At 43.0% G+C, this 13,668-nt stretch overlaps 1 protein-coding gene across 12 annotated transcripts in view; it reads right to left on the bottom strand.

Annotated features, from left to right (window-relative positions):
• The window catches only part of TULP4 (TUB like protein 4), a 278,355-nt gene that overhangs the window by 59,530 nt on the left and 205,157 nt on the right, over window positions 1-13,668 (bottom strand). For 10 of the 12 annotated variants that reach the window (XM_078370392.1, XM_078370390.1, XM_035297062.3 and 7 more), the window contains one exon: window positions 1,668-1,848. The exons of the other annotated variants lie outside the window; for them this stretch is intronic. In XM_078370392.1, coding sequence (XP_078226518.1) covers window positions 1,668-1,848 — 181 coding nt within the window. The remainder of the gene's footprint in view (window positions 1-1,667; window positions 1,849-13,668) is intronic. 12 annotated transcript variants of the gene reach the window in all.

Below are 13,668 nucleotides of genomic sequence, written 5' to 3'. Positions count from 1 at the left end.
ACTGCTTGGAGGAGCAACTGGGGACTGAATTCTGTTCTTAGACTTACTCTGCACTTGCTTTATAAACTTGGTCTCAGGCCCTCGTTTTTCTCAATAATAAGACGGGGGTAAGTAAATCTGGATTCGACCCACTAAAGAGGAATTCTGTTTTAAGACTATGCTGAGTTCATGTGATGAAGACACTGACTTTACTATTATGAGGCTGAAGAAATATGACCAACATGTCTCTTAAGGCTGGTATCCTGTTAGGAAAGGGGATGGTTAACTCCTAAATTGCTTTATGGGTGCTAGGAACACCCATAAACACCCCGCAAGGCGCACTGGTCCTAAAATGCTTCCACTAATCTCAGTTATTTTCATGTGTGAATGCCTTCTCCTAACATGAATAAATGAATGAGTATGTGTGTATACACACACGTGTCTGTTGCTGGAAAGCATAACATGCTGTGACAGGAAAGAGAAGACAACATGGGAGCATTGCAGGTTCCAATAGAGGCAGACACTGATAGAGGAGATTTTTATAATTTCCCCCAGAACGGCCCTTCACAGGACGACATGCTCCACAGTGGCAGGAAAGGTTAGAAACCACCCACTGTGCCCTTTGACTATGAAGGCACAGAGCAGTGTGAGCACAGCTGTGCCAGGCTAAGGATAGAAGCCTGTGACAGTGTGACCACTTCTAATCCAGAAGCCGGTCCACACCCCAAAACCAGGTGGTTACAGCTAGATAGGAAGGCTAAACCTTCTATACCACTATAGGATGACTATAGTTAACAATAAGCTATTATATAGTTTTAAATACCTAGAACAAGGATATTGAATGTTCCTAACACAAAGAAGTGATAAATATTTGAGATGAATATGTTAACTAAAATGATCTGATCACTATACATTATGTGTATCCACATATGAATATGCACAATTATTATATGTCAATTATATATGTCAATTTTTTAAAGACAGATGGTTACAGGGGATGGGATGCTGGTAAAGAACCCACTGAGCAGGCCAGTGCTGTACACGGATTCTGGAGACCTGCTAGAGGTTAAGGTGGCGGGAGTTCGAGGTTATCCCCACCAAGAGTACTCAGTACCAAGTCGGGTATACAAAGAGGCATCAGGTCCCTTTGACCTGAGGCGGAAGAGAGGTTCTGCCTGAAATGAAGAGCACGTCTCTGTCAGAAATGTGGAGTCATCCGCCCAACGTGCTGGCCTTCATTACGGCAGAACAAATCCTTTTCTCATGCAACTAAAGCCATGGGCTTTAATAACGTTGGGGATTTGGATATACCACATATTAAGTTATAATAATAGCAGAGAATTTTTCATCTTTAGCTTTCTTTATTGTCACTAAGCAGCTAAGCTCCATAATACCTCAGGGACACAGGAAGAGCCATGTGTTTCACTTTATATCTGGGAAAAGCTAAGCCAATAATGTGTAATCAACTCGACCAGTGATTCTGAGAAAAGGGACAACAGCGGGGAGACAGTCACAGCTAGATGAGGCCAGTGCTATCCTGAATTGCAGATCGAGAACTCTTCCCAGGAACCCCGGTTGCCGTGGATGTGGTGACCCTTCACCCTCCCTCCTCTGCACTGGTCTACTCCCCTCCGATGCCCTTCTCTTTCCTTCTGGTCAACGACAAGGAAAGTAGAGCCAATGAGTACCTTGGGGAGGGGCGTAGTCATCTGAGTCCGTGTCGCTCTCGCTGCTGTCCTCCACCAGGAAGATCGGGTAGTTCCAGGACATGCCGAGGACGCCGTCTGACTCGTGCAGCAGGATGTGGGCCAGCATCCTGCCGTGGCAGTCCATGACAATCACCTGCCCATCGGCTGTGCCAAACAGCACCTGCAATCCAGGACGGGGACCTCTGACCAAGCGGCAGCAAGGGCCAGTTTCTGGCACACCTTGTTGCCTCAACTTGTTTTAGGAAGACAATACATATTTAGAACTAAAAAATGCTAGTTAAGTAACTACATGGTGACGCAAAACATTAAGTAGAACCTCTGCTGGCTATTCCTGCAAGAATTTTAGTCCTCTAATACTGATATGTGACTAACAGCAGAATGAGTATATTATATTGCATGGGCGTTTTGAAGTAGTACCAACAAAATCACTGTTATGCTATATATAGGGGTTTTGCTTTGTGTTTTTGATTGGAGGAGAGGGGTTAAGAAAATATTCATTTACTTTCTGGAAAATGAAGCAGCAGCAGAGATTTGTTGTTATAATTTTCTCAAATTTAGAAGAAAAAGCTTAGGTTTATGTCTGACCAAAGAGAAAATACATTTGGTTATGTAAGCATGTTATCTAACCATATTTGGAAAAGAAAATGCTCTGAAACAATGTTTCATTTCTAATGTTTAATGCTTTACTTCACTGAGAATAACAATGGTATTAATGTATTAATTTATAATTAAGGATGTAGCAGTGGTGTTAAAATATTAAGTACTCACTTTGCACTAAGCACTATGCTAAAAGCTTTACCTCATTAACTGTCAAAACCATGAGTTAGGTACTCGCATTGCTGGCGTGGCCCCCAGGTGGGCTTGCCACCACAGTGTGCTGGGGGCTGGCTGCTCCTAGGACATCTTCCTTGGCTTCACCCATCTCAGAGCACATACTCAGGACCATATTGGGTAGTACAGGCAGGTACATGGCCAGAGCTAAAGAACAATCTGGGCAGAGAAAGACTGGATGCTCCCCTCCATGACAGCAGCAAAGGAGCACCTCACAGCTGCTGAACACCCCCTGCCCTCCTGCTGCTGACTGACCAACACTAGTGGCACCACCAGTGGGACATCCTGAGAGGAATCTTGGGACCCGGGCAGCAGGACCTCCACTGAGATGCATCACATTGCCTTATATTCTGTGGTGGTCTCTGCAGTTTCTGCATTGGTTGCCATGAAAAATTTCACATCTTTTGTTTCTAATGAGATCTGTCTATCCATCAGCATCTTATTGCAACAATCATGCAAATTATCTCCATTTCACAAACACACAAACAACTCAGGAGAGGCCAAGTAGTCTGACAAAGTCGTTAAGTGATCAAACCAGGGCTGTCTGACTAGAAAGGCTAGAATTTACCCAAAGGGCGAGCCAGTTAAGGCTTTTTCCATTTTTGCTTCTTTTTACTTGAGATCTTAATGTTAAGCTCCTTGGGGGCAGAGATGGTCCATGGCTACATCCTTGGCACCTAACAGAGCTTTGTATACTATGCAGGCACTCAATAAATATTTATTGCTAGATGAATGCACTGAAGTCAGTGACAGGCAAAAGGCAATTCTAGGATATAAATACTGATGACTGAGAGACTGCAGAAAGTTCACAGAATTCACAGAGCTATTTTAGAATAAACTGTTCATCAAATATTCCTTTAAATATAATCTGCATTTTAATGAATGAACACTAAAAAAGGCTAAAACAATTTGCCTCCAGAGACAGCAATTAATTCATTACTATATGCTGTTTTCAGAAAGACATAACTACTAGGAACACCATGGAATTCATTTAGAAAAAGTTGAAATTTTAGCTGTCAACAAAAAAAAGTATCTGATGGCATGTCTACAAATACAAAGCCTTCGTGTGACACGGGCATAGGGATCAAGACGCTGGAGCATGGGTCACAGACCTGCTGAAGCCCTGGAAGAGGCAGGCGTTTTTAATGTGCTTGATGAGAGGTTTTCAAAGACAATAAATATGAGAAATGACTTCTTACCACTTTAACTGAGGCATACCCATTGCCACATTTATCACCATTCTCATCCCTTTACTGTGGATTGTTCGATTTCTGCCTGACCCCTAGTTACACTATAAGCTTTTGAGGCAATGGACTGCTATGGACTGAATATTTATGACCCCCCCCACCTCCCCAATTCATGTTGATGGTATTGGGGGTGAGGTCTTTGGGGGATGGTTTGGTTTAGACAAGGTCAGGAGGGTATGGCTCCCACGACAGTATTAGTGCCCATGTAAGAGAAGTCTGAGTGACCGAGCTTTGACCTCAGACTTGTCAGCCTCCAGAGTTGTGAGAAATCAATGTTATTTAAGCCTCTCAGTCTGTGGTATTCTGTTACAGCCGCCCAAGCTGAGACCTGAACCACATCAGCTTTGCTTAGCAGTACCTCGTTAGGCCCTGTCACGGTATATAACACAGAAGAGCATTTGCAAAAAGGGAGGAAATGCCTCTGCATTGAAAGGTCTGTTGAATTACAACTCATTTTTCCATTTTAGAGAAGAAAGGACAGACAAGAGAACATATATATAATTTCTGAATAAAGGACTGATTAAGTTATCAGAGTTTAGTATCACATTAAAGCAAAACAGAACAAAAAGGGCAGGCCCCAGATTCCCTACCACTAATTCATTCCAACTATAGCTCCTACAGGAAGACAAAACACTATTAAGATCAGAAACAGTGGGAAAAGCAGCACTGACAGTTCAGTTGTCAAGCAATGACGGAGGAAGTTACCCTGTTTTGGAATGAGTATGTCACAGATAACTGAAGAACAGTGGTACAACATGAAATCAGATCTTTAAAAATCTCTTCCATTACAAGTTCTTTTCATGCCTAATCACTTTTAATGAGATAAAGCTTATGTGAGCAAAGGACTTCAGAAGAACAAGACCAAGAGTCTAATAATAATGAATACATACACGGCAAGTACATCAGTCTCTGCTGCTTCTGCTCCCTAATTCTGGTCAAGTAATAAATGTGTTCTGAGTGGGCTGGTGCTCCTGTTTCTAGAATTCTCTGTGCTAGTGCTCCCCAGGTTTGGCTCTAGGCCCTCTTCTTTCTAGAAAACCACAATCATGCTTACAGTCTCAAGGATCCCATTCAGAGCTGACTCTCTGCCCAGGCCTCTGTCCTGAGCCCCAGACTCTCACTTCCGACTGCATTCCTGATATCTCCCCCAGATGTGCAGAAGCCCCTCAGTGTCGACATGTCCAAGATGAAAGGCATGACTGAATCCTTCCCTGGGCAACGCACACATCACCAGATTCTGTCAAGCAAGGACTGAGGCTTGTGCTTTATCTCCAATGTCTACTACACCATCTGGTTCACAGCAGGTGCCCAGACATCATGTGTGAAGGCTTCTGGGCCCCACCACACAGAATTAATCTTGCTCTAACCACAGACCCCATAGAACTCTGAACTTGGCTCTGGTTTTCCATGCCTGTCTCCCAGTAAACCACAAGCATCTCAAGGGCAGGTCTGCACTCCCAGGTTGTCATTCACTCAGTGACTCAATGACTATAAACAGATTTCTGCCCAAATCTTTGCCCAACTTTTCCTACAAATGAAGGAGCAATTTCCTTCTTTTCTTGTTTAAATTATAAACCAATTCTCCCATAAAACTACCCCTTGAAACACTTTCAAGGATGGATCATGTACATTTCTGTCAGATATTTTCCTGCCGTTTCCTCTGATGAAGTGTATGCTTCAGGTATGGACAAGGCCAATGCTTCCTCCGTAATGCATATTCCAGGACCAAATAAGCAGCAGGGACATACGGGTCAGGCCATACTTTGCAGCCTTGAGTATACTCACTGCAGGGCAGTTTCAAATAGCAACACTGCCAGGCACCATGGCTCACACCTATAATCCCAGCACTTTGCAAAGCCGAGATGAGAGGATCACTTGAAGCAAGGAACTTGAGCCAGCCTGGCCAATAAAGTGAGATCCTGTCCTTCACAAAAAAACAACAACAAAATGTATCAGGGCATGGTGGTGAGCACCTGTAGTCCTAGCTACTGGGGAGGCTAAGACGGGAGGATTGCTGGAGCCCAGGAGTTCGAGGCTGCAGTGAGCCATGAATGCGCCAATGCACTCCAGCCTGGGTGACTGAGATTTTGACACACATGACGCAAAGCAATTATGATATCCACATATGATCTCTTCATTTCAATGTACTCCCTTCTAAACTATTTTTAGATGCAATTATTTAAAAATAAACACAATTATTATCAGTAGTTTAAAATAAACCAAGCCACAACAAAAGGGGAGGAGAGAGGATATAAAATCATTTAAAAGATTTCTATTTTGGAAGCAGTGGTATCTCATCAGTACCTTTATCTTTGGACTCTACACATCTAAACTGTTGACTAAAAGCATGTTGGGAAATGTCAACTTCAGTAATACATGCTTCCAAAAATGTTCACACTTGTGTAATAGAGTTTAATTTGTAGCAATGGAACTAGTTCCTGAAGGAGGTGACTTTTCCCCACTTATTTGCTTTTATGATTGAAGGCTGGTTTTTTAATCATTAAAAAACTGATTACAAATCCCTCTTAGTGACTTTAGCACCACTGGTGGCTCACATGTGTAGCTGCAGACAGAAATGAAAAAACAGCCATGATGCCCCTCTTTTTCTTTGGAAGGAACCCTTTTTGTTCTGAGATGCAGCTAAAGTTAAAAAAAAACCAAAAATGTTAAGACCTCCCTGTTGGGTTTTAGAACACTGGCCTTCAGATGTGCTTCAAGGCCAGACCTGAATATTTTGCAACTAAAGAAACAGTCACTGAAATCAGACAGTTGTAAATGACAGGACTGCTCAGCTGATTAACAGAATATTTCCTGTTTTTTTTTTTTTAAACATGAAATGTAATTTCACAGTTGACTATAATAATCCCTCTTAAATCTGTATCGTCAGGCTAAACATGTAATTTTGAAGTTATCTCTTCACTGAAGAAAAAACCACTTATGAACTAACCTATTAAGATGAGAGACTCTCTCACGTCTAAAGACTTTCAGAGAAGGAGATATTCTGCCTCTGATTTAATGTTAAATGATTCCCATTACCAAAATATTTTTCAAATCTTTCGAGCTCCATTTTTAAGTTTATTCACGCTTCTAAGATATACCCATATATCAATTTCTGGGACTAGAGAATAGTCAGACAACAGGACTAATAAGAAATGCATTTAAGGTCAGGCATGGTGGCTCATGCCTGTAATCCCAACACTTTGGGAGGCCAAGGCTGGTGGATCATTTGAGGTCAGGAGTTCGAAACCAGCCTGGCCAACATGGTGAAACCCTGTCTCTACTGAAAATATAAAAAGTAGCCACGCATGGTGGTGGATGTCTGTAATCCCAGCTACTCAGGAGGCTGAGGCAGGAGAATTGTTCGAACCCGGGAGGTGGAGGTTGCAGTGAGCAGAGATTGTGCCATTGCACTCCAGCCTGGGGAATAAGAGCGAAATTCCATCTCAAAAGAAAAAAAAAAAAAAAAAGCATTTAACTAGAGTATCTCCAGAAGGGTACACAAGTAACTGGAAATGTGTCACCTCTGGTCAGCTTGGGAACAGGAGGAGGGGCCTTTTCATCATATGTCCCGTAGAACATTTAGAATTTTATCCCATGTGAATAATACTATTAAAAATACATCGAAATACACATTGAATGAGGAAGAAAGGCATGCTTCAGGAATACAGCCCTATAACGGCTCTTTGAAGTAAGGCATAACTGCCCAGGGTAGCCAAACACCAAGAGGCCTAGGAATGTGCATGTGTACTTTGAGCAGAGGATCCCAAGTGATGCTGGAATCTGCTTGGCCTGTTGGTATGCAGTCCGAGAATGTTGGGGAAACATCCTTTTCTCTGCAAAGAATTCGGGCCTGGGGGGTCAGCTAGTGGGGCTCGTCCTACTTTGAGTCCTAGCACCTTACTAAGGTTCATCATTCCGCCTCCCAAGTGTCAGCCTCAAATCCCTTCCCATTTCAAAATTTTACAACTCTTCAAAATACATATTTCTAAACATGATGAAAATAGTAATTTCTTTCCATGGCTACTGACAAACTTCTCAACAAACGAGCTGAGAGAAAAGGATTTGCTGATCTGTGCTACTAGTGGCAGCTGGGGAATAGTGGTGCGAGCAGACCCAACAGCACTTGTGACCTGTGCCAATGACAAGCCAAGCTGGACACGAGCTAATGCAGGAAGGACAAAATTTAATCCATAATAACTGCTGCAGCAGGGAGAACGAGGGAGGAGGACGGAGGCATAGGCAGGAGTCAGGGAAGCAGAAATAAATGAAAAGCAGGAAGGGGGCTGTCAACACTATTAGGCTCTCTTGGCTGTACTAATTGGAGCTTATCAAAATCAGGCCCCTGCTCTCTCACAAAGCCTGGGAGATGGGTCCTATCAAACAGCTGATTCTCTTTCCCAGGCAGGAACATAAGAGCTGGGCAGTCATCCTCAGGACACAGCCTTGAGTTGTTAGAAACTATGCAGTGTGTGTTCTAGGATGTGTGTGTGGGAAGGGAAAAGATGGAGTGGATGAAACCATTTATGCTGGGAGTCTGCAATTTTTAGAGGCCAAGGTTGAGGTCAGCTGAGAAAAGGACTCAGAGAGGTCTGATCAGAGTGTGATACAGAACATCTCACCCCTCCTAAAACATACAAGGACATAATCAATGCCAAGGGCAGGGGCTGTAGAGCAGCAATGCCATGTGGAACCCTAGGAAGATTGATTTTGTATTTCATCATCTGGCTAAATGCTGGCATTTAGGCAAGGTCCCTGTGTCAAAACCAAGGCCATCATCATGTTGTGGTATTGAAAAAGATATATGAAGAAAATCTAACATTGCAGTAACAAGAAACAGACCTTAAGAAGGTATATATAGGCCGGGTGCAGTGGCTGACACCTGTAATCCCAACACTTTGGGAGGCAGGGGTGGGCGGATCGTAAGGTCATGAGATTGAGACCATCCTGGTCAACATGGTGAAACTCCATCTTTACTAAAAATACAAAAATTAGTTGGGCACCTGCCTCTAATCCCAGCTACTTGGGAGGCTGAGGCAGGAGAATTGCTTGAACCTAGGAGGCAGAGGTTGCACACTCCAGCCTGGAGACAGAGTGAGACTTCATCTAAAAAAAAAAAAGTGCATATAACAAGATGTATATAACTTTAAGAAGGTAACAAGAGCTAGCATATATGAATAAACTCCTCTCATCTTTTATTCTTAATCTAATCTATTCAATGTAAATTTTTTAAATTGCATTTTAGGTTTTGGGGTACATGTGAAGAACATGCAAGATTGTTGCATAGGTATACTCATGGCAGTGTGATTTGCTGCCTTCCTCCCCATTACCTATATCTGGCATTTCTCCCCATTGATCTCTCTCCAACTCCCCACCCCCCACTGTCCCTCCCCTATTTCCCCCGACAGACCCCAGTGTGTGATGCTCCCCTTCCTGTGTCCATGTGTTCTCATTGCTCAACACCCATCTATGAGTGAAAACATACGTGTTTGATTTTCTGTTCTTGTGTCAGTTTGCTGACAACGATAGTTTCCAGGTTCATCCATGTCCCTACAAAGGACACGAACTCATCGTTTTTGATGGCTGCGTTGTATTCCATGGTGTATATGTGCCACATTTTCCCTGTCCAGTCTATCATCGATGGGCATTTGGGTTGGTTCCAGGTCTTTGCTATTGTAAACAGTGCTGCAATGAACATTCGTGTGCATGTGTCCTTATAGTAGAACAATTTATAGTCCTTTGGATATATACCTAGTAATGGGATTGCTGGGTCAAATGGAATTTCTATTTCTAGGTCCTTGAGGAATCACCACACTGTCTTCCACAATGGTTGAACTAATTTACACTCCCACCAACAGTGTAAAAGTGTTCCTATTTCTCCACATCCCCTCCAGCATCTGTTGTCTCCAGACTTTTTAATGATCGCCATTCTAACTGGCGTGAGATGGTATCTCAATATAGTTTTGATTTGCATTTCTCTAATGACCAGTGATGATGAGCATTTTTTCATGTGTTTGTTGTCCTCATGTATGTCTCCTTTGTAAAGTGTCTGTCATATCCTTCGCCCACTTTTGAATGGGCTTTTTCCTTGTAAATCTGTTTTAGTTCTTTGTAGATTCTGGATATTAGCCCTTTGTCAGATGGGATGGAGTTTCATTCCTGTCACGCAGGCTGGAGTGCAGTGGTGCGATCTCGGCTCACTGCAACCTCTGCATTCCAGGTTCAAGCAATTCTCCTGCCTCTGCCTTCCCAGTAGCTGGGATTACAGCTGTGCACCACCACACCCAGCTAATTTTATATTTTAGTAGAGACGAGGTTTCACCACATTGTCTGGTCTGGTCTCGAACTCTTGATCTTAGGTGATCTACCTGCCTTAGCCTCCCAAAGTGCCGGGATTATAGTCATGAGCCATCATGCCTGGCCTATTCAATGTAAATCTCAAGAAATATTTTTATTTAGCATATATTATAATCATCAATACTGAGTGTTCTATCTGGTGATTTATCAATCACCTGAGTCCAGAGAGTCAGACAAAACACTGACAAAATGAAAGGTACAAACACAGTAGCCACACCTGTTTCTGCTAAAGAAATGTATTTTATTCCACAAAGTGCTCAACAGAATTTCTCAAATACATGCAAAAAGAAATAACTAAAAACGAACCAGTATCAATCGCTGGATAAAGATAGCCCTGAAGGGTGGGAGGCTGTCTCCCAACTTCTTTGCTGAGCAATTCATTCTCCTAACTGTGATTCCTGGCCAGCCTCCTCGTGGATTTTGACAAGAACCATTCCTATATATGTTTAGTTCAGGGCTTAAAATAAAGATGGGCTTCTCTTGTGTAGTACACATACTACTAAAAAGTGCAGATCTGATGGGAGGGAAGAAAAAGGATCCCTTATTGCATTGGTTTAAACTAAACCTCACTGTAAAGCCGAGCCCCTAAGAGCTATGAGCAGCAACTCCACTCTCCCAGCCTGTTAACCTACTTACAACGCACTCACCAGTCACTAGCAAGGGTTTTCAGTGTAGGAGCTGACCACTGAGGTTAGACTTTAGCGGGTTTGTGGATTTTTTGTTGTTGTTGTTGTTTTGAGACAGGGTCTTACTCCAGGCTGGAGTGCAGTGGCACAATCACAGCTCACTGTAGCCTCAACCTCCCGGGCTCAAGTAGTTCTCCCACCTCAGCCTCCCCAGTAGCTAAGACTACATGCATGCCCCCACACCCAGATAATTTTTGCTTTTTTTTTTTTTTTTTTTTTTGTAGAGACAAGGTTTGGCCAGGTTGCCCTGGCTGGTCTCGAACTCCTGGGCTCCTGTGATCCACCTGCCTCAGTCTCCTAAAGTGCTGGAATTACAGGTGTGAGCCACCATGCCAGGCCAGATTTATTTTTTAAAAAAGAAACACTCTAGTATAGGAGCTTGTGAGAGAGAGATTACTATGTTCTTTTCTTGTATTGAGCACAATAACTTTTAAGTCTTTGCAGGAAAACTAAAATCTACACAGGGCCTATAATCATAATCTTAAAGGACTAGGTGCATCAGAATTCAAAACCAGCAGGCTCCTGGAAGGAGGTGAGAGCTGCTCTGCAGCTCTGGGTGGGTGGAGGGAGAGAGGTGCTCTAGGAGGAGGTGAGAACTCTTTAGGGAGGAAGAGACAGCAGCCCTGTGAGGGAGTGAGAGCTGCTCTGGGAGGGGCAGTTGTTGAGGCTGAATTGTGCTTACAGCCAGCCTTAAAGGGATAGCAGAGGAAAATGTTTTCTTAGGGCAAACAGAAAACTCCTTGCAAATAATGAATTACGACTTTCTGCTTTGTAAAGTTTGACTTTTTCTCCATCAAAGAATAGCCCTCTTCTACGTGTTAGTTGACATTCATACATAATATTGGTAAATTACTTTTCATTATAAAACTGTAGGCTGGGAGCAGTGGCTCACACCTGTAATCCCAGCACTTTGGGAGGCCAAGGGGGGCAGATCACGAGGTCAGGAGTTCAAAACCAGCCTGGCCAACATAGTGAAACGCTGTCTCTACTAAAAATACAAAAATTAGCCAGTGTGGTGGTGCGTGCCTGTAATCCCAGATAATAAGGAGGCTGAGGCAGGAGACTCACTTGAACCCAGGGTTGGAGGCTGCAGTAAGCTGAGATAGCACCACTGCACTCCAGCCTGGGCGACAGAGCATGACTCTGTCTCAAAACAACAGACAACAAAAAAACCACTGTGGTGTTTTTAGGTGAGAAAGCAAAGGGTTATATGACTGTTTTAAAGTTCCCTTTATACGTTCTTTTCTTTCTGACTGTGCCAGACAAAGGAAGCCCTCAGAAGGAACAAGTGCCTCCCTGGTGCTGCAGATGCGCTCCTCCAGAGTCAGGAGCAGAGCCAGTCCCCAACTTTGTGCTTCAATCCAACAAGAACCTTCCTCCAAGTAAGGAAAAGATGAGGCATGATAATGGCTCTGTGGTTATGGGAGGAAATAACACGTTTTGAGGAGATTTACACTAGAGTATGTACTGGTGAAATGATAGGCTATCTGGGAATTCGCTTTAAATACAGCAAAGAAGCAAAAGGGCTAAAAAAATGTAAAATATGTGGGTTCCTTATTTCTGATATGTTACTTAACATTTCCATATCAAATTAAAAAATTACATAGTTAAAAATCCATACAGAATCATTTATTTTTTATTTTATTTTATTTTATTTTTTGAGACAGAGTTTAGCTCTTGTTACCCAGGCTGGAGTGCAATGGCGCGATCTCGGCTCACTGCAACCTCCGCCTCCTGGGTTCAGGCAATTCTCCTGCCTCAGCCTCCTGAGTAGCTGGGATTACAGGCACGGGCCACCATGTCCAGCTTTTTTTTTGTATTTTTAGTAGAGACGGGGTTTCACCATGTTGACCAGGATGGTCTTGATCTCTTGACCTCGTGATCCACCCGCCTTGGCCTCCCAAAGTGCTGGGATTACAGGCTTAAGTCACCGCGCCCGGCCCTATTTTTTATTTTTTTTACAGATGGGGTTTCACTATGTTGCCCAGGCTGAAGTGCAGCGGCTATTCACAGGTGTAATCCCACTACTCATCAGCATGGGAGTTTTAACCTGTTTTAATGGGAGTTTCTGACTTGTGCCAGTTCACCCCTCCTTAGGCAATCTGGTGGTCCCCTGAACCCAGGAAGTAAACCGTATTGTAGACAACTGAACGACAGCACACCACAGCCCAGAACTCCTGGGCTCAAGGGATCCTTCCTTAGCCTCCTGAGTAGCTGGAACTGCAGGCACATGCCATCATGCCCAGTCAGAATCATTTATTTCTTGGATACTTTGGGGAGCTAGGAAATCTCCTGGAATTCTAATTTGGTACTTTGGTCATGACTTTATCTTTTAAAAGTGAATGAATTATTCTTTTCAACTGACCAACGTTTTAATGTGTACCTGCATATGAGTATCTATGACAGTTCATTTTTTATCCCTTAATATTGCTGAAAAGACATTTGCATACTAATTATTTTTAAATTTTATTTTTATTTTATTGTATTTGAGACAGGGTCTCACTCTGTTCCCCAGGCTGGAGTGCAGTGGTGCAATCACAGCTCACTGCAGCCTCGACCTCCCAAGCTCAAGCAATCCTCCCACCTCAGCCTCCTGAGTAGCTAGGACCACTGGAATGTGTCACTGTACTTGGCTAGTTTTTAATTTTTTGTAGAGATGGAGTCTTGCTACATTTCCCGGGTTGTTCTTGAACTCTTGACCTCAACCAATTCTCCTGCTCTGGCCTCCCAAAGTGCTAAGATTACAGGCATGATTTTAGGCCCGACCTAAAATTTATTTTTAAACCACTAGAACTAAATGAATTAAAAATTTATACCAAAATATTCTTTTTAATAATCCTGTTACACTAAATACTCAAGTCC

Source organism: Callithrix jacchus, chromosome 4 (assembly GCF_049354715.1).
Source record: "Callithrix jacchus isolate 240 chromosome 4, calJac240_pri, whole genome shotgun sequence".
Lineage (NCBI taxonomy): Eukaryota > Metazoa > Chordata > Mammalia > Primates > Cebidae > Callithrix > Callithrix jacchus.
The sequence above is the reverse complement of the archived record's forward strand: the minus strand, read 5'-3'. Positions and strand labels throughout refer to the sequence as shown.